At 44.2% G+C, this 22355-nt stretch overlaps 1 protein-coding gene across 1 annotated transcript in view; it reads right to left on the bottom strand.

The window, feature by feature from the left end:
• Positions 1-22355, bottom strand: part of LOC138528199 (extracellular calcium-sensing receptor-like) — a 314589-nt gene that overhangs the window by 94671 nt on the left and 197563 nt on the right. Inside the window, exon 4 of the mRNA XM_069639651.1 lies at positions 5017-5244. Coding sequence (XP_069495752.1) covers positions 5017-5244 — 228 coding nt within the window. The remainder of the gene's footprint in view (positions 1-5016; positions 5245-22355) is intronic.

Below are 22355 nucleotides of genomic sequence, written 5' to 3'. Positions count from 1 at the left end.
TTCTCTCATACCAGACTGTGTGGCCGCAATTCATGAATGGTGTGCTGCCAATGAAGCCTGCCTTAATGCCAGTAAGACCGAGATCCTCCTCACCGAGACTCATGCTCCCTCCTTTCCTCTCTCTCTATTTCTGGTCTCCCACCCTGGACCCACTTCCTGCTCCTTCCTGTGAAGCTAAGAACCTTGGTGTCATCTTCGACTCCACCCTCTCCTTCCCTCCTCACATCTCTGATGTCTCTATGAAGTCACAATTTCAGCTGCACCTCCTTAGAGGTATTCTTCCTTTTCTCACTTTCCCCCAGAAGCTCACTGTCTCTAGAGCCCTGGTCCTCTCCAGGCTGGACTATTGCAACAGCCTCTTTCTAAATCTGCCTGTCTCTACTCTTCGACCTTTACAACTCAAGCAGAACAGCACCGCAAGACTTGTCCTTAGCCTCAAGCCCAGGGATCGTATCTCTCCATCTGGCTCCCTGTGGCTGCAAGAGTCAAATTCGAAACCCTTTGTTTCGTCCACAAGCCTTTCTGGGGTCTGGGACCGCACTACTGCTCTTCCTAAACATATTCCTCCTCAAGCTCTTCGCTCATCCACCTCCAAATCTCAGAGGGTCAAACACTTTTCCAAGCAGAGAATAGTTGGCAGATCTCTTTCCTCAGTTGGGGCCTCTCTCTGGAACAGCCTTTCTGCCTCTCTCAAACTTGAGCAGAACCACCGCTGGATCAGGCAAAAAAACTCAAGACATTCCTTTTATCTTCCGCTTTCTTTCTTCCTCACCCCTGCTAATGTCCCCGATAGCCCTGCACACCGGTCACCTTGCCACCCCTGAACTCAGGCCCAGGCTCCTGCATGTCCAGTTGTCCTCGCACTTCCTCCAGGATCCCTCAGCACTTAAGGGTCTGTATCTGTAACCCTACAGTCCCTTCTCTTTGCACTTAAGATCCACCCTCTGTCAGCACTTATTGAGTCACATGCACTTCTCCCCACCTCCCAACCCCGCGGGCACTTCTCCCCTCCCCTCTTTCCTGCACTAGCACAATCTGAATGACACAAGGCCTAGTAATATTGTTATTTGTCCTTCATTCTGTTTCCCCTCCTTGTGTACAGGCTCATTATAAATGACTTATCATATCATATCATGTGCTCCTCTCGATTATGCTCCTTCAAGCTTCTTGCATCACTGATCATCCTTATTTACATGACCATTTGTGTCCATTTTCGACCTAACCTTCCAGGCAGAGCTTGAAAAGGACGAAACTATGAAACTGATGTTTTTGACAAAGTCACTCAGAAGGAGGATTATTGCTGTTCCCACTTCACAGACACATTCAGCTTTTAAGATAGCAACTTTTCAAACTCCTTGGAATGTGGCATATGGGGAGCGGTTCAGAGAAAGCATCAACCTTTCAGACTCCTTGCAATGTGGTATACAGGGAAATGTGGTATACAGGAAGCGGTTCAGGAGAAAGCATCAACCTTGCAGACTCCTTGCAATGCGGCATACAGGCAGCGGTTCAGGAGAAAGCACCAACCTTTCAGCCTCCTTGCAATGTGGTATACAGGGAGCGGTTTTGGAGAAAGCATCAACCTTGCAGACTCCTGGCAATGTGGCATACAGGGAATGGTTCAGGAGAAAGCATCAACGTTTCAGACTCCTTGCAATGTGGTATACAGGGAGCGGTTCAGGAGAAAGCATCAACCTTTCAGACTCCTTGCAGTGTGGTATACAGGGAGCGATTTCAGGAGAAAGCATCAACCTTGCAGACTCCTTGCAATGTGGTATACGGGGAGCGGTTCAGGAGAAAGCATCAACCTTTCAGACTCCTTGCAGTGTGGTATACAAGGAGCGGTTCAGGAGAAAGCATCAACCTTGCAGACTCCTTGCATTGTGGCATACAGGGAGCAGTTCAGTAGAAAGCATCGACCTTGCAGACTCCTTTCAGTGTGGCATACAGGGTGCGGTTCAGGAGAAAGCATTAACCTTGCAGACTCTTTGCAACATGGCATACAGGGAGCGGTTCAGGAGAAAGCATCAACTTTTCAGACTCCTTGCAATGTGGCATACAGGGAGCGATTCAGGAGAAAGCATCAACGTTTCAGACTCCTTGCAACGTGGCATACAGGGAGCGGTTCAGGAGAAAGCATCAACGTTTCAGACTCCTTGCAATGTGACATACAGGGAGCGGTTCAGGAGAAAGCATCAACGTTTCAGACTCCTTGCAACGTGGCATACAGGGAGCGATTCAGGAGAAATCATCAACGTTTCAGACTCCTTGCAATGTGGTATACAGGGAGTAGTCTACAGGGAGCAGTTCAGGAGAAAGCATCAACGTTTCAGACTCCTTGCAATGTGGTATACAGGGAGCAGTATGCAGGGAGCAGTTCAGGAGAAAGCATCAACGTTTCAGACTCCTTGCAACGTGGCATACAGGGAGAGGTTCGGGAGAAAGCATCAACGTTTCAGACTCCTTGCAATGTGGTATACAGGGGGCAGTATACACAGAGCAGTTCAGGAGAAAGCATTGTGAAACATTTGTTTGTTTTCGACTGCAATTTGCATGTCTCACCTCTGGCACTTTCAACTTTTTGAATTGCAGAGTAGAGTAGGTCTTGACAGGTTACTGAGATAAACTTTCAGCAATGGGCCCATGAGTCCAGTTGTATTGTTTAAACAATTTTGAGTGCACCAGTTCTTCCTGTTTCGAGCTTCTCACTCATTTCCAAGAGCTAGACCAATGTGTTTGCATATAGGGCAATCATGATCTCCCAATGCTTCATGTAAGGCCCAGATTCGTTAGCTAAACCCTAAGCTTAGATTTGTCTATAAGGTCAAAGGCTTGGGAGAAATCTTGGAACTCTGCATATAGAGGCACATTTTGGCAATTGCATACTTGTGAGAGATATGTTGAAGCATACAAATGTCATCGATAGTGGATTGTTCTGCTCAGAATCCAAACCTTCATGGTCCCCCGAGTTTCCAACACCCCCTCCACCACCCAATTGCTTAATAATTATTACATTCTGAAAAGCAAGGGTGAATTATTTAAACTTGCTCAAAGTATTGTGAGAAACCAAAGGGTGTCTCGCCTACTAGTCCCCAGGGATATCCCTCTCAGGTGGCTAGGGCACAGGCATTGCCGTTGGATACAGGCCCTGGGGGTGCACCAGTCCGGGAGGATCACCTGGGTGAGTAATCTTCAGGGAGTGCGGGTGAGGCAGCCGATGCTGAGACGTGGTATCCCCCCTTTTTTGTACACCTAATCCATTCTATTTTTTTGGATGCTTCGATATCCCAACTCCCCCCGTTTCTACACATACACTGGGCGTGGAAGATGGTGACTTAGAGTAATAAGACTAACTCCTATACATCACACTGGACATTTCCCGCTAATCGGGTCAGGCAAAGTGAGGCACTTGACTTTAAGTGCATTCATCTGATACTAATTAGCTCTCCTCACACAGATAAAAGGCAGAACATAGAGACAAACTCTGAGCGGGGTGGAACACAAGTAAGAGCAGAACTTCCGGGACAAAGGCAAACCTACTGGAGCAGAGTGACGGATCAAGGGACGAGAGCAGTGTGTCTAAATCCCCAGGAGTTCCCTACAGGTGGTTGTTGCCTCCAAAAGGCAGCAAAAGACATGTGGAGAAGGCCACATCCCAAAGCAGAAGGCTGCATTGTCTATCAAGTACACCAGTGACTCTCCCGGGTGAATGGCAGAGTTGGGGAGGCATGGCCAAGTCTGACTCATGAATTGGGAAACTGTAAAGACTAGAAAGAATCGTGCACAGCCGGTGAGTTGGAAAACAACCTGAGAGACTGGTGTGTGTTAAGGAAAGATTAAAATTTCAACATTATATTGCAAGTGAAGGCTCCATGCGTGTGGATGAGATGCCAAAAAAGGCAGATCTGTGAATGAACATTGAAGTAAGGATAGCTGTGAAACCAGCGATACTGAGTAACGGAGTGGTCTGGTGAAAAGAAGTAGCCCACTCAAAAGTCTCAGTGAAAGGTGAATTGTTTGTAGCGACAAAGTGAAAGAACAATAAAAGCGAAGTGATTAAAATTAACCCAGAGAGAAGGGGAGAGTAAAATGCAGAACATTAAACTTTGAGTCCAAGTGGTCCTGCGCAGGTCTGTAGAGAAAGCCACGCACATTCAAAAGTCATCAACATCCGGAAATGGTCCGAGACTGACTGAGGGAGACACGAAGTGTAATAGGTTTGGTGAAGGGAACCCCCTGCAAGTATTGTAAACATTTTGTTTGAAGAGGCTTGAGCCCAACAGAGGGGGAACAGCATGTACTTTTTGTTGAACGTTGTTTGGAAGACTGTAAAGAGCGACTTTAACATGGAAGGCCAGACGGACCTCGACCCACTTTTTGAACTGTTTTTGTGTTAAAAACCAGAGCCAGAATGTGTTTTCCTGCCTACAAGGACCGCCTTACTCCGTACTGTCTAACGTGGGGAGAAGAGCTGATTCAGCTGCATTTATTCTTTATATTTGAACACTGATTTTCATTTACATACATTTCTCCTTTATACACTTTTTGTACAAGAGATAGGGCAGGCATTAGGTGCTGTTAGCATAGGCCATTTTGATTTGACGGACGCTATTAGGACTGTTTTATTTATTGTTTGATGGTCGAGACTAGTCCCATCCTAGTTATCAGGCAAAGTAGAAGTCTTTCCAAACCCAGAAACTTTAATAAATATTTTACAAATTGTACCTTTTGTGTCAGTGTTACACTTGTGATACCATGCCTCCCCAACAGTATGCTCAACTCTCAGTTGAACACAGAAAGAACAAATTAAGCCTCTTGTATTTCTCAGTCAACTATTGGTCTTGCTTTGGGACTTTAGTAAACAGTTGATAGTTCAAGGTGAAGACAACTCCTCCGTAGTGAGATTTATGACAACAATTTCACATGCAAGTTTTATATATCAAAAAAGACATTTGATTTACAATTCCCAGGCCAAAGAAGGTCCTCATACACCTCCATTTGTATTTCCAAACTCACCTGAGAGGATCCATCACTCCACAAGATGGCACTTGCGTTGATTGTGACATCTTTGCCTCCTGTTGCTAATGGGTCCAGCTTTCCCACCTTAACAAGCTCCATAACTCCATCCTGGGATATCTGGACATTAAGTATATCATAGTTGGCAGGTGCATCTCCATTTGCATCAAATGATATTTTCTCTCCACTTTCCATTTCAAAATGCACGCGTTTCAGATAATGAAGAACCTAGAGTGAGTTTATATGAACATACAGAGTAAAGTACCGTTCAAGGCCATTGATGGCGAACATATGTAGCATGGGTACCAGGTTTACCACTATGTCCTCTATTTCCACCCTGCCTAAGTTTATATCCTGTCATTTTTACCTACTCATTTCCATTACCGCTTTGCCCGGATGAATATCTATATTACAGGGTCTGCGGTAGCAACCTAGTAGATATGCTTAAATTGTTCAACTCGTAGGAAGAAACGTTTTTAGGTGGCTTATATCTTTGGTGATGTTTGAAAAATCTGCATAAAACTTAGCAAAAAAAGGATGTAGCCAACTTAGAATTATTGGTATACGTAGATCACATCGCATAAGATTCAGTTGAAAAGGATTTAATAGAATTTTCTTTGAGCACTTTTCACTGCACATATATGTGGGGGGTTGGATTGGGGTAATAACCAATGTGGCGGTATATGGGGTGACTGCGGAGGGTCTCCCCTGTATATATTTGCTGTGAACATTTCTTTTTTTTAAATCCATCAAATTGTCTTTGAGAAAATATTCTCGATGAGATCACATAAATGTAAATTATTTTGCAAAGTTTTGTGTGGGTTCGTCAACGGGGGAACGTCATAGGATAGACATGAATGGACATTTATTTGCTCGCGATTACAGCCCAAACCGCTGCACAGATTTGTACCAAATCTGCGCAAGGGGCAGTGGCCTGGTCCCAAAAGCGTTCCTTTGCAAATTTTGGTGTTAATCCATGCAGTACATTTTATTTAAATGCCCCAAAGGTAGATCATAAAAATGTGTGATATCACCATTTGGTCCGCAGACTTACTTATTGGACATTCACCCACAGAACTGCCTTATACTTTTGTCTAGATACCATCAAACTGAACTAACTACTCTCATCTTCATGAACGTACGCTCTGCCCTCCTTAACCACCAACAGAACTTCCGCCATATATGTATATTGCACCTGCACCTTAAGTCATCCACTTCCTCTCCCCAACTACTTTGCCTATACTGTCGCTATTCAGCTACCTCCTCATACTAACACTACCTTTACATACTATTGCCTCTAAGGCCAACTATCAGATACACAACACCTTAGTAACAGCCAACACCGCTATGGTCATGCCTAATGAGCCTCGGCTTTCTCTTACAATGACTACTCCACTACCATAGTCAGATCTTATAATACTGACAAAATTCTTACCACCTCTACAACTAGTCACCGACAACCCTACACCTATTTGCAATACAGTCACAAGCCCTAACTGTCTACTAACCCCAGCTCAATGGATCCAATGATATGCCACCTGGCCAACACCTTGCCAACCTTTCTCTACTAACTTCAGAAATTACAGACTTGCATCAGGACTGAAAAAGGACTTTCAACCGCCAACCATCAAAAGTGACAAACCAAATATCAAAACCTCACTAAAGAAGAGATTCAAACAAAAGCTTAACCACGTTATTTCTACCAATAACCATACTCGAAAGAAAACTGTGCCCTATCCGCCAAACCCACCTGACAATGACTTACCACATATCAAAGGTGCATTTATAAATGCCAGATCTATGGTAGCTCATGCATTAGACATTGCTGACCTCATTGTCTGAAACCAACTAGATTTCCTAGCCATAATTGAGACTTGTCTTCATGCAGCAGCAGGACCAACTCTGTTACTAGTTATACCAGAATATTATATACCATATTAAGGTTAGATAGAGAAACATCCAGAGGAGGCGGCATTGCCTTCATTGCCAAAACAAAATTGGAACTCAGGTTCCTCCCACATCTCCTGTTCCCCTCAGGAGAACCCTTGACAGTCAAATTGCCACTCACTACGTCACACACTATAATTATGCACCTCATGTATAGACCACCTGGTCCTATCTCTACTTTTGAGGAAGATATCACTTCATTACTTAATATAAAGACAACACCTAGTTCACAAATAATACTACTAGGAGACCTCAGTCTAGGATTTAATTACTTGAATGATGACAATGCTTTAGCACTCGGCAATACGATCACTGAATTAGGATTCACAGACTGCATCAACGCGCCAACACATACTAAAGAAAGAACCCTAGTCTGTTAGCTGACCTCAACTGCGATACCAACATAATATCTAATGAACCTTGTGCCTGGACTGACAACCACCTTATCTCGTTCATCTTACAAGATAGCTCACAAACCAATTTGAGGAACCTTCAGGCCCCCCCCGGCACTTACTAGAAACAAGCATAACACAACAGTGGAGAACCTATTACCGTTACTCCAATTTATTACCAATTACACTTACACTAGCTCAGACCCTGCAGCTCTGGTAGTATTATACAATTCTACAATCAAACAAGCCATTGAAAAAATAGTGACCTTGAAAATGTGCAAAGGTAAACCTCGAGCACACCTAAACTCCTGGTTTTCCCTGAATCTTAAAGTGTTATGGAACGGTAAAAGGAGAGCAGAATCCTTATGGAAAAATAACCCTACAGTTTTGAATAAGGAAAAATTCTCCAAAATCTCCACTAGATATAAATCTGACATCCTTCAAACTAAAAGGGACACCTATAATGACAGAATGAATAAAGCCAACTCTAGTACGAGAGAACTCTTCATAATCTTAAGAGAATTAGAGTCCTCTACTCCTCCTACTGAAACTTGTATCAAGGACAAGACTTGGTGTACAAATATTCAAACGGCGCTCTCTAAAAAATCTCTCTCCTACAAGAGAAAATAGAAATCTCAATCTTTCTAGGGACATGCCCTTGCGTGAGTCGCAGGCAATTCCCACAAAATCATGTAATCGCTTCAAATTCATCCCAGTTTCTACCCATTAAGTCGTGGGCATAATAGCCTCCCTTAAACCTTCTAGATACCAAGGTGCCCGGCACCTACAATCAAAGAGGCAGCTAGGGATCATGCGCCATTCATCATCACTACCTTAATAAACTCTTCCTTTGCCACATGCACCGTCCCAACCAATCTAAGAGATGCATGGGTCCTCCCTCTTTTAAAAAATCGCAATCTTGACCTCAACATTCCAACCAATTACAGACCAATAGCGACTGTTCCATTTCTCTTAAAAATTCTAGACAGAGTGGCCTACTCACAGATACAGGCCCACCCTGAAGCCAACAATCTCTTCGAACTCCATCAGTCAGGTTTCAGACCTAAACATGGCACAGAATCTGCTCTAATAGTCCTGAAAAGTCAAATGGACGAGATAAAGGACAAAGGGAAGCTTGCCCTCCTTATATTCTTGGATCTCTTGGATGCTTTTGATTTAGTTAAACAAAGTTTTATGTAGTCATTTGACGTCAGATGCGCACTTTTCCACCAAAGCCACTGCCAGGATACAATCCTTCTTGGATAATCTGCCGCAACTGAGCCTGCACCCATCACCTGTGGAGTACCCGAGGGTCGTGTGTCTCTCCCACGTTGTACAATATCTTCACCAAGCCACTTTTCGATGACTTTGATAATCTGGGTGTCACCTACACTAACTATGCAGATGACACTCAAATTCTTATTCCCATCACTGGCGATCATCACATCAACTCAACCTTGCTTAATAAAAGTTACCTTATTTTCCAAGCCTGGATGGCCAATCGTCTTAACGATGAAAAGACGGCGCTCCTGCTTATTGGTTCTACATTGGCTCTACAGTAAGACTAAGCAAATTAAGCAAACCAATTAAATCATTCAACATTGACGGTATAAATATCAAAGTTTCTAAGGAGGTAAAAACCTTGGGCTTTTACCTTGACTCAGCCTTAAACCTTAACAGGCAAGTCAATGCCATAGCCTCGGCCACAGCTTACACTTGTAAATTAATAAATGTTTGCAAACCATTCCTCTCGACAGCTAGCTGTACCACCTTGGCTAGAGTAGTAATTCTCCGCCTGCTCACATAAACTACCACTTAATAGTACCATGCCAGTGTTTACCAACTGCATTTCCTTTCATTACACAAATATTAATGTTTGTTAACTACTGCTGTACCTGTACACTGTATGTTCCTTATTAAAGTACAAATACAAGAGGCCTTACTAAAACGCTTCAGCTTTCCTTACATATACATCTACAGTGTTTTATATCCAATACGACCACATTTCATATAGTGGCACAATATTACACCTTAGGAAAGCAAGTGCCACTTAAAACAGTGGTTACAATATTTTGCAAATGCATGTTCCTTACTTCAAAAACACAGAAACAGGGTGGAAGTGTCAAAGTATCTATGCATTTTTCCCTTTGACTGAATTCCTACTAAAACACACAATCCTAAACGCAACACTTTTCCTTACATGAAAAGAACTAGTCTTTTGCAACCACTGCTATAACACACCATATCCTGCAACATACACGGCTGCAACTGCAAGTTCCACGATATTACCACTAGCCCACAGTTTGTCCTACTTTTTTTAAAATACTGCAACACATCTGCCATTTCCATATTAAAAGCACCAGGACAGAAATTATCCAAGTGCAAAAAAAATGGTCATGCATTTGTGCATCAAGGCAAACTTTGCTGTAAACTAATACCATTCCTTGTTAGCCCTACTGCAAACTTTTCCCTGGTGCAAACATGCATTAAAAATGCATCTTATTTGCACTATGACAATGTTTAGCCTGTTGCTTATAATATGCCAAACTGCACTTGTCATAGCACAATCGTGTTGTAATGTATCCCACTGTTTTTAAAAATAAGGTATTAACACTGTGCACCTTTCCACTTGCAGCAGTGCAAACATTCTATAATCTCGCCCCAGATTGTAACAACATAGTTAACATGCTTTATCATTCCACACATAACACTACTTTATTCACTCTTTTTTTCGATAACTGCTCTTACCAGAATAAATAACAAGCTATGCTTCTGAAACTACTGTGTGGATGGGACTTTAATCACCTTAGCCCAAAGCAGGCCCACCACTTAAGAAACAAGCGCACGTTTTGAACGTAAAGAAAGTTTACCAGAGGCGTTAAACAGGGATGCCCGCTGGCGCTGGCACTTTTCAATGCCTACATGGGAGACATGGCAGATCTAGAAGACACCATTAGATCTTTCCCGCCAACTATAGAAGAACAAAAGGTCCAACATCTCCTATATGGGGCCTCTTTTGGCACAGTTTTGAAATTGCCAAATTCAACATCAATAGCTTGCATAAGGAAAGAACTCAGCCTGGTTTCATCAAAGGGAAACACTGACAGGAACAGCCTGTTGTTTTTCGCGAAGATACAACGCGTCCTCCATACAAACATTTTGGAAATAATCAAGAAGAAAATGGACGGAGGTAAAAACATGATGCTAATCGACTGGGCAAGAAGGAATAGAAACCTCCTAATGAGATTGGTAGCTCAGAAGAGGAGCAGGAACGCAACCCATCTAAAGTAAAGTTGAAACTTAAACAACAAGACTGGATCCAAACTATGGAAACGGCAACAAAGGATAAACTGACTGCACACCTACATATAAACACACAAAAAGTCAACCAAGTCAGGAAATACTTGAAAAAATTCCCAAACAGAATCCTGCGCTTCACTTTCTTGAAAGCACGACTAAACATCTTAAAAACCAATGAAATACTGAACATTCGAGGCTTATCGGCATCTAACACCTGCCGCTATTGCAAAAATAGAGAAACGACAGAAACAATCAGACAGCTCTTACTGTCATGCCCTGGCACAGCAAAGTCAAGAAACATCTATCTGAGCCATAATTTACTGGACCTGTTTATACACGAGGAGGAACTCTGGTGGCGCAGACAGATAAATGGCGACAGAACGAGCCTTGTCATTGTGACAGGACATAGGTTTGGAGCAGGAAACAGGCACCAAATCTCTCATCAGAACCACTTGAGACCGAAGCCCATTCCCACCCTTCACAAATCTTAATTTTAAAGCAAGAAGCAATTATCTCAATTAACAAACCACAAGATAATGGAGGTGAAAAAACCCTCGCTTCACAGGAAAACCAAAGACTTTGGATTGTATCTTCATTTTGTAAAAATTGTTAAAGAAACAATTAAAAGCAAAGAAAAAAAATAGATTTTATTGTACAATAATCCTGGGAGGAGCTAGATGACACAGTAAAGTCAAACTAATCCAAATCTGACCCAACCACATAGGTTGACACATCATATACATTTCTGCAACAGTTAAAACAATCCTATATATTTCATTACAACCCAGCACCCATATGTGATTAGACGGATCCTATACAAATAAATCCAATCTTTTTGGGATTTGTCCGTGGTAGGTCATGACATCATTACATGGTTACACATTTATATACAAACATGACATGCATTACTTACCGTAATAGCATTTCTAATGATTGTATCTGCTTAGAGTCACATGCTGTGCATATGGTCCGACATCCAGTGGTAACCGCAGAGTATTGCATCTTGTCTTTCGGGGACCGAAAGGGAACGTCGGCATAGGCGTGTCTGAAACACTATCCCTATCCTGACGTGTGTAGTACCCAAAATCCCTCACGCACCGCGGTCTCTCCGATTGTATTTTTTCTGCCATGAGGGAGCCCAGGGCTATAGTGAGTGAGTACATGAAGAGAGAAAGTAGTAAGAAGTCTAGGTTCCTTCCACCCCGAGCGGGGAGGCAGGGAGGGCGCATGTGAATCTAAGCAGATACAATCATCAGAAATGCTTTTACGGTAAGTAATGCATGTCTTCTGATGCTTGTTAATCTGCTTAGAATCACATGCTGTGTATAGACTAGCGAGCAGTACCCGGAATTGGAGGTGGGTTGTGAGAAGGAACAGTAGAAAAAAGATGTCTTAGTACTGATTGTCCCACCTGTGAATCAGACCTAGAATGAGTGTCTAGGCAATAGTGTTTTGTAAAGGTGTGTACAGAAATCCAGGTTGCCGCTTTGCAAATGGACTCTAGGGGAACATTTGCAATGAATGCTATGGATGCCCCAGTGCCTCGAGTAGAATATGCTCTAGGCTTGAAGGGCAGTTCTCTCTTTGCAAGAGAGTAACTTAGTGTGATGCATTTGACAATCCACCTTGATATTGCTGATTTAGAGACAGGGTCCCCTTGTCTACCAGCTGCCACTGAAACAAAAAATTGTTTAGTTTTCCTCAGTGGTTTAGTTCTATCCATGTAGAACATGACTGCCCTGCGCACATCTAGTGTGTGAAGGCTTCTTTCGGCCATGTTAGTAGGTCTATGGAAGAACGTGGGTAGTTCGATTAACTGGTTCACATGGAACTTTGAAATAAATTTCGGCGCAAATCTGGGATGAGTGCGCAGAACTACTTTACCCTTGTGGACTGTAACAAAGGGGTCCAAGACCGAGAGGGCCTGTAGTTCGCTAACTCTTCTGATAGAAGTGATAGCTACTAGAAAGGCTGTCTTGTAAGTCAGGTCTTTCAGACTAGCTTTATGCATAGGCTCAAAAGGGGGTCCCATGAGCCTAGTTAAAACCACATTTAGATCCCACCCAGGGGCTGGGTGAGTGATGGGGGGATACATTCTTTTAACCCCTTCCATAAAGGCTTTAATCACAGGTAATTTCCACCTGTGCTGTGACGTGGTGTAGGCTGACAACGCCGCTAGGTGAACCTTTGAGGAATTGAAGACTAACCCAGAGTCCAACAGATGGGTTAAATATAACACAATGTGTGAAAGCGAACAATCGGTGGGATTGACGCCTTTGGAACTGCACCAAATGACAAAACGTTTCCATTTGCTGGCATAGCAATAACGTGTGTTAGGCTTTCTTGCCTCCCTCAGTATGTCCATGCATCTTTGAGGGAGTTGCAGATGTCCAAACTCTATGACTTCAGGAGCCAGGCTGCTAAGTTCAGAGTTTGTGGGCATGGGTGCAGAGTCTCCCCCCTGTCCTGAGACAACATGTTGTACGGGCAGGGCAGCTTGACTGGTGGGGAGAGGGACATTTCCGTCAGGTGCGCGAACCAGGGTTGGCGGGCCCACATGGGAGCCACCAGAATCATGGTGACTTGTTCCTGGTGCATTTTGTGCACTATCTTGTTCAGAAGGGGAGTCGGGGGAAAAGCGTAAACAAATTTCCCCGACCAAGTTATCCAGAGACCAATCCCCTTGTATCGGTTCTAGGGGTACCTAGAGGCGTAATTTGGGCATTGGGCATTCTCCTGGGTAGCGAACAAGTTGTTCTCTGGAAACCCCCATTCTGCAAAGACGTTGGATACAATGTCTTCGTGCAGACGCCATTCGTATTCTTCTGGCAGAGGCTGAGTACGTCTGCCAGAAGATTGAGTTCCCCTGGAACATGTTGGGATATCAGGAACATCTTGTGTTTGAGAGCCCATATCCAGATGTTTTGGGACAGCTTGGATAGCCCTGGAGAGTGAGTGCCCCTCTGCTTGTTCAGATAATACATTGCTGTTGTGCTGTCGGTTAGGACCAGCACTGTCTTCCCTTGCAGTTGCTCCTGAAAGGCCTTCATTGCTTTGAACACTGCTAGTAGCTCCAGTAGGTGTATATGGTTGGACGCTACCTGAGGGGACCACACTCCGTGCGCTGTCTGTTGAAGCAGGTGAGCCCCCTACCCTGTGAGAGATGCGTCTGTCGTGAGAGTGGCTTCCACTGCAAGGGTGGTCAAGGTTTTCCCCTTCAAGAGGTTCTCCCTCGACCACCACTGCAGAGAGAGAACGAGGGCTGGCGAGACAACTAACAGATCTTCCCATTGTTCGCTGGCCTGACACCACTGGCTGTTGAGCCACTCCTGCATGGGACGCATGCGCAGCCGCGCGTGGGGGACCAAGTATATGCATAATGCCATCATCCCTAGCAAACGCACCTTCCGACCGGCTACATACTGAGGAACTTTAGAGAGCATGTTCTGAACCCTCTCGCTGGAAGGGAAGACTAGACCGTCTTCCGTGCGAATTAGAGCCACCAGGAACTGTTTTACTTGGCTGGGGACTAAGCTGGATTTCTTTTCGTTGATAGAAAATCCTAGGCTGAACAGTAGGTCTACTGTCTTTTGGGTGTTCAAAAAACAAACATCGAACGAGTCCCCCGTGATGAGCCAATCGTCGAGGTAAGGGTAAACTGGAACTGAAAATCTGCACAGGTGTTCTGCTGCCACTGCCAGGACCTTGGTAAACACCTGTGGCGCCGAGGCTATGCCGAAGGGGAGTACCTTGAACTGGTAGTGTTTGTCCTGAATCACGAACCTTAGGAATTTTCTGTGCGCTGGCAGCATTGAAATATGAAAGTATGCATCTTTCATATCCCATGTTGTCATGAAGTCCCCTTGTTTTAGCAATGGGATCACCTCTTTAAGTGTTACCATGCAAAACTTCTGGGGCTTTATGAACTTGTTCGCTGGGCGCAGGTCTAGAACAGGCCACATGGTGATATCCTTTTTGGGTACAAGGAAGTATATTGAATAAATACCCTTGTTTACCTGAAGAATCGGGACGGCTTCTATGGCGTCCTTTCACAGCAGCGCCTCCACCTCTTGGACCAGGATCTGCAGGTGTTCCGGTGAAAGGCGTCGATGTTTCGGCGGTCTGAACTTTGGGGGTCGGGCGAATTCCATGCAATAACCGTGGGCGACCGTCTTTAATACCCACTGGTCTGAAGTTATCCCCTCCCATGCCTTGAGGAAAGATGTTAATCGCCCCCCGACTGGGGAGACATGGGAGGGGACCTGAACTTGGTGGTCATTTCTGACCCGAGGTTGACGCATCTCTGGAATTGGAGCCTCTGCCTCTATTCTTTCTGCGCTTCTGACCCCTCGGGGGGTAGTAAGTGGGGCTTGCAGCCGGTTGACTTGCGTTGAAGTTGCCCGTGCCGAAAATATTTTGAGCGGCGCGGGCTTGTGCTCGAAAGGACCGCAGAGAATTGCTGCCCCTCTGTGAAGAGGGTTTTTGGGAAATGTGGTGCAGCGACTTAATAGTCTCATGCTCCTTCGTGGCTGTCTCCAACGCATCGTCTACCGCCTTCCCGAAGAGGTTGGCCTCTTCTATGGGTTTATTGATGATGGATGCCTGGGTCTCAGGCCTGAAACCCGACGTGCGCAGCCACGCGTGTCTCTTTAGGAGAGTACCCTGTGCGAGAGACCTGCCTGCTGTCTCTGCGGAGTCCAGGGTATTCTTTACAACATTTTGATTGGCAAGTTTTCCCCCCGAGACACTGGCGAGAAGCTTGGCTCTGGTTGGTTCCAGAACCTCCTGGAGGCCTTCCTGGAATAGGTTCAATTGGGCGTCGACGTAGCTTGCCAGTAACGTTGTGTTATTGGCAATCCGGACGGTATAAGCAGCCGCCGACGTGACCCGTTTGCCTAAGGCATACAACCTTTTGTACTACTTGTCCGGGGGTGACTCTCCCGTGGCAAGGGGAACCCCTGCTCTCTTGCGAGTGTTGGTCACCACCAGCGAGTCTGGGATTGCGTGCCCTTTGATGTAAAGCAGGTCGGTGGGGGAGGGCCGGAAGAGTTTTTCGACCCTTGGGTTCACAGCCCTCGTCTGAGCGGATGTGAGTAAAGAAGGGGCCTGCCGTCTCTTTACAGAGCTCAAGAGAGGGAAAGACTGGCTAGCCGGAGGCTTGTCATTAATAATGTTTTCAGCGAAATCCTGTTCAATCAATGCCTCAATCGTGGCAATTTTAAAGAATTCCGCTGCTTTTTTCAATGTGTTGTTGAAAGCCATTTGATCATCCACCGGGGAAGCCTGCCTAACCAGTGTGGATGGGGGAGAGTCGAGGCAAACGATATCAGAATTCTGATCGTCCTGCTGGGTGTCCTCCCAGTTGTCCGTTGCGCCTTGATCTTCCCCATAATTGTCCAGAAAAGAGGTCTCCTCTTCTTCTGTATAGATGTCTCTATACGTGTTTTTCTGGACATCTTCTTGATAATCAACATAGTGTTGAACATCTCGGTGTTGGGCAACTTGTGTATGAGGGTTATGGTCTACCCGAGCTTTTTTCGGCGGAGGTTGATCAGAAGCACCGAAAACCTGCTGCAGCCGATCCATATACCTCTCAAATTGCTCCGTGGTCCACTTGGATGACCCAAATGGACCCAGCTGAGCAGGAACCGGGTCCTCCGCCCTAAGGCGTTCAGAGGATCTCCTCAGGGTGCTTGAGAGGGGTACCTGGCTCTCTTCGTAAGAGTCCTCAGGATCGTCTTCCAAAACCGTGGAAAACCTTTCGGCGGATTGGCCGATAACTGTGGGCGAAACCAGTACTAGGCCCACCGCCGTAGCAATCCTGTTGATGCTCTTACTGATAGTTACCGAATCTTCGGGGGACAATGCCTCCGATGATGGCTTCCCGTGTAGAGGCCTAGTTAGAGACCTACTCGTAGTTTTCGGGCCTGCACGGGCTTTGGAAACCTTGAAAGTCGTCGAAGTTTCTTGTTCAGAAACTTCGGCGTGTAGAGTTTGGGGAGTAGCGCCTTTGTTAAGTTTATTAAGCCCAGTCGTCATGCGCTGCTGCGGATGCGGGGAAGGCTTCGGATCAGATCGATCCGATGGCGCTTGCGCCTTCTTCGACGTCGTCGAGGAGGGCGCTTGGGCTGTGTGTTTTGTGTGGTGCGATTGTACGCCCCTGTCACCGGGTGTGGTCCCTGTAGCAAGACCGGAGTCGAGCCTGGAAGGGTCGGGGACGTGCGTGGCGGCTCTAGAATCGTCCGCCTCAAGGTCTACAACATCCGCATTGGACGTTTGGTCATCCGATGTACCCCCGTCACTCTCGGCTGGTGTCGCGGCAGGGGAGAGAGGCTCCACGCGTGACATACCGTATGCGGTCCACCGCTTCAACCGGCGCTCCTTAAGGGATTAGGTTTAGGAGTTATACGCCAAACACCGCTTTAGTGCTCTAGGGGGAGACAAGCGTACACGAAGTGTGCTTGTCTTTCCACGGATATCTGACCCTTTACAGATGGCAGAATCTAAATGGAGTCCTTTCCATAGCAGAAGGGAAGGGTGACCAGACCAAAAAGGAAAGAAGTGGAAAAGAGGAAAGACATCATAGCAGTATGGCAAACCCCGAGCCCACTCTCCCTACTGTGTAGGCCGGCCAGAAGGCCCGACCACGTGGAGGTCCGAACGCCGGATCTTAGGTGCCGGAATCCACAGCCGTAGATGGTTCCCCCATAGTCTTTGTCGAAGATGTTCTTGATAGACGAAGTGACTTAACAGGGATTAAACCGACAATTCGGTAAGATAAACAATGTCTCATGAAGAGCTCTGCTATAGGGCGACCAGTTATCTGGGCGGAAAAAAACAATCTGAGGGACCTCGGCACGTGAGAGATTTTGGGTACTACACACGTCACGATAGGGATAGTGTTTCAGACACGCCCTATGCCGATGTCCCCTTTCGGTCCCCTGAAAAACAAGATGCAATTCTCCACGGTTACCACTGGATGTCGGACCATATGCACAGCATGTGATTCTAAGCAGATTAACAAGCATCAGAAAGTTCTTTACAAGTCACTGCTGGCCTGAGTCCTTTAACCTTGAACATAATTTGCACATGGTGTGCATGAATACTTCAAATGACACGAAGAGAAGGGAAATAAACAGGTTCTCTTTGAACTGACAATAACCATCTCACCCATTCTAACTTTACTTGCAGCCCGGAACATTCGAGTCTATTCATTTCAGCACTCACGGCACATCCTGAGAAGACAATAATCAAAACCACTGAGTATCAGTCACTCTGGCCCTGAGCCTCACTTCACCCCATATTTATTGTTAGCCAAACAAATGGCCGGGTCCCTCTGCAAAGTCCCATGCACTTAAAAGAGAGTACATCTGCCTCCTGCAAAACTACCAGGCCGTAAACACTCTGGCCATTTTGTCAGCTGACCATCGACTTGGTTAATCATTACTTCTACTTTGGCCTCCTGCAAGACTAGTTGTTCCCAGATGCTCTGAGTTCAATTTGCAAACTTCTGGCTGCAAAGTTTAATGAACTTGTAGAGAAGGCACAGCACATGTAGATTTATAAATTCCCGATGTACGTATATCAGTTGGCATGCATGTTTAATAACTGTCATCTCTTCTTCACAATGGGTTCTTCATGACAAGCCCCCATTCCTTGCATGTGCATTTACATTCCCCATGCATCATTCGTGCCCAGAGAGTTTCAAGGCAGTCTTCGTATTCTATATTTATGAATTTCATTAACAGATTAGTTCTCTTGGTTTTAAAATAAGGGCAATATAAAATTAAATGTTTCAGCGTTTCGCCAGGTTCCTCACATGGATGGAAACATTTTTCATTCGTCATGACATCCTTAGCTTTGTTCCAATGTTTTGTCCTTTCCCTTGTATGGTATAGGTTAAATTTAAACCACATATAGCACTTTCTAAAGTGATTACAAGGGAAAGACTCAATGGGCCTCATTAGGACTCTGGCGGAAAACCATGGTGCTGTTAGCACCATGGTCGATGCCGGAGTCCGCCATGGCGGAATGGGGAATTACCACCCCATTCCAAGGTTGGCGGGGTGGTAATTCCCCATACCACCATGGCCCTTCCCCATTCGCATTTTTGCCCCATAGGGCATAATGGGAATGGGGAAGGCGGTGAGTACGGTACCGCAAATTGCGGTACCGTACTTACCTCGAGAGTCCCTTTGCGGGCCCCTACTTTAACGGCTGGTCTAGACCAGGCGTTAAGGTCTGGACCCGCAAAGGGACCTCGTAGTAAGGTGTTAAGGGTTTAACGGCGCCAACACCTTTTACGGCGCCGTTAACCCCTTAACGCCTGGGTCCGAATGAGGCCCAATGTATTTGTATCTGGGAACACGTTTTTTAGTATAGATGGAATATTCAATGTATGTTTTGTATCTACGTATTTCTGTCAGAGTTTTACACCAGTCATACCCATAAAGTTTATTCTTTACATACCCATGTCTTAAACATAAATCATCAATTGTGAGGTTTGCCTCGACCATTATAGCCTGCAATTCACGATGATATTGATTAATTGACGATGTGTTATTCAACAAAAGATTCATTTTTAAGTCGACATAAAGGGAGTTAGTCAGGGGGAACACATTTTAACATAATTGGTCAATTGTCTCAATTTCCTTCGAGAGGATAAAGCAATTAAGCCTACTTCATGTCTAATTACACAATTTGGTAAGGTCAATGGAAAGTGCATTGCTGATTTCAGAAGCCTTCCTTGCAAACTATCCAAAAAGATGTTCAGGTCGGTGAGGCAATTGTCCAAGGGGTACAAAAGGACACTTTCGACCTTTAGAGTGAAGAAATCTATTAAGGGTACCAGAGAAAACTTGCAATATTTTGCAAAAATTATTTTTAGCTTTTTAGAGCAAAGGTCGACTTTTTAAATTTAATAGTGAGACCCAAGATTTAATTGAGTTGGTCTCAGATATATGATAGCCCAAGTAAATTGTGTTTGTGATCAATGGTATTGATGTATTCAATAAGTACCATTGAAAACTTTTGCTCTTGTTCTTTACCCCTAATCTCATTATAGCTGTTTTAGTCGGATTTGGGGTCATATTATGCACTCTATCAAATTCTTCGAATAGTTGTAATTTCGTTTGCAACCCTGTTGGAGTGGGGTCAAAAATAATAATATTGTCTGCATAGGCCATTGCAGACATAATATACCAAGTTTAACCGAGAATAGATTTCTGTCACTCCAAGCATGGTCTAAATCCGCAGTGTACACGTTGAAAAATGAGGCAGCAAGATTACATCCCTGCTTCAGTCCAAGGAAGGTCCTTATTGGTTTAGTAGTTCTCCCATCAGCAGAAATCCTAATCCTGCATGATGTGTCCGTATGTAATTTTACGAACCAGTAAATTAGTTCAGATGGAATTCCCGATTTAACTATTTTGGCCTATAGTATATTACGGACAACACTGTCAAAGGCTGCAGACATGTCAATCAGGGCAATGTATATAGGATACGCGTTCTTAGATTTCACCCCAGTTGGCACATGAGCAATAATGGTAGCATTTAAGGTGGTACTCATTGCTTTACGAAAACCTGTTTGGAATTTAGAGTATAAACCTTGTTTCTCAATAAACTTTTCCAACTCATACAAAAGCAGGATTGCAAAGATTTTAGCATCTGTGTTAATCAGCGAGATGGGTCGATAATTTTCAGGTAAGGAAAGATCGCCCTTTTTATAGATGGGAATTATGTTGGAAGTCTCCCAAGATTGGGGAATGGTCCCGGTAGATATTATATCATGAAATTTTGATTTAAGGATTGGGGCCCCCAAATTTGGGTCGGATTTATATACACATGGAGGAAGCCCATCGGGCCCTGCAGACTTAAAAAAAGATAGTTTATTGATTGCCCATTTTATGTCATTGGTCGACCATTGATATCGGCACATCTCGCTATAACACAGTGATGGATTTGGTTCGGTCATGAATTCCTCAGGAAGGCTAAATTTGGTTGTAATATAATCACACCAAACCTTCTCAGGAATGCAGTTTGGCATGGATGGTACAGAACGATCATCAGCACTTTTTATAGTTTGCCAGATAGTTCTGGTGTCATGTCTACATATTGCTTTAATCAGGGCACAGTTGACATTGTTATGACTCAGGATACGCACATGTCTCAGCTTGTTTTTATATTTCAACAATATCCGTTTGCCCGATGTATGGTAATTGGGGGTGTATAATTTGCTATTTCTTAGTCTCCTCAATTCCTTATTTTTTTCCCTTTTTAAGATCTTACAAGTCGGACCATAAGAATGAGAATGAAATTCGTTTTATACCTAGAGCCAAAATGTACAAGTGCAATTTTTATTACTTTTGAGCACATTGCCTCCATATCGGCATTCGATCTGATCTGGACCATGTTGATCTTTGTAATATGCATAGAGACAAACCCAACAAATTGTTTGCATAGGCCAGTGTTCCATGAAAGCGATATGGAGTGACGATGGACTTCTAGGAAAGCCAAGGAAGGATCTGAGTCTAGCATCGGGCAGTCGAGTCTTAGTGAAATAGAAAACTGGACATGGTCACCATATAGTATTGGACTGTTTGTTAATGGACTTGCTATCGAAATGATGTTATGCGATAGAAATATGTAATCTATCATTGAGAAGTTGGAACCACAACTCCATGAGAATTGATGACCTGACACATTTGATTTGACAATATCAATATCCTAATCATGAAAGTATGAGTTCCAAATTGTTCCTCTCATTTTCATAGGGGCTCTGCAGTAGTTTGCTTGAAAATCAACTGAGGACCGTCTGTCAGAGTTAAAATCTCCACCAATAATGATTTCATAGTCACCAATCTCAATAACCGATGTTTCAAGACAGTTATCCAGTTAATTGAGCATGATATCTATGGGGGTGCTACTGGGGTTCCAATATAAGCTTATTAATAAGATTGATTTACATTTCTTATTATTCAAGGTCAACCATATACCTAAGACAAGTTTAGTTTGGGCTCTGATGTTATAGTTTACTGCGATTGCTAGACCACCAGAAGGGCGCCCCAATGACGTTCACCTAGCTGGTGAAAAATATGTAGTATAACCTGTAAGGGTGAGAGAGTCCATTTTCATAGTTTCCTGGAGCAATATAATAAAGGGATAGTTGAGAGTAGTCAAAGTACCGAACCATTTGAATAGGTTATGAAACCCATAAGAATTCCATGACATGATCTCTAGTTCACCACTTGACAATGGCTATGTCAGACATGTTTCAGTTTTGGAATTTTACATTTATTTTGACATAGGTTCTAAACATGACATGTCTTTATTTTTTCCTACTAGGTTCAACAATTCAACAATAGATGTAATCTTGTCATTAAGACCATTATTGGCTTGTTGGTTCGTTTCATCATTGTCAGCAGGACATGGGCAAGAGTACGATATAAATTCTTGAGCAGTCATTTCATTGGTGAAGGTAGTTAGTAAAAACCCTTGTTGCTTAATCTCTGCTCTGCAAGACCAAATACATTTTAGAATTATTTCTGAAGTAAGGTAACAAATCATCCGATAATTATTTCATCTTGCCAGTGAGATTCTTGCAAGATCCTCTGATTTGGGGATCCTTAATTGCGGTATACGAGATAGCAACGCAAGAAAGAAGGAACGATTGATTCGAGAGCTGCCAAGGGAGTTAGAGCT

Source organism: Ambystoma mexicanum, chromosome 7q, assembly GCF_040938575.1.
Source record: "Ambystoma mexicanum isolate Mex_15411 chromosome 7q, UKY_AmexF1_1, whole genome shotgun sequence".
Taxonomy (NCBI): Eukaryota; Metazoa; Chordata; class Amphibia; order Caudata; family Ambystomatidae; genus Ambystoma; species Ambystoma mexicanum.
Note: the sequence above shows the minus strand (reverse complement) of the source record. Positions and strands in the feature narration are given on the sequence as shown.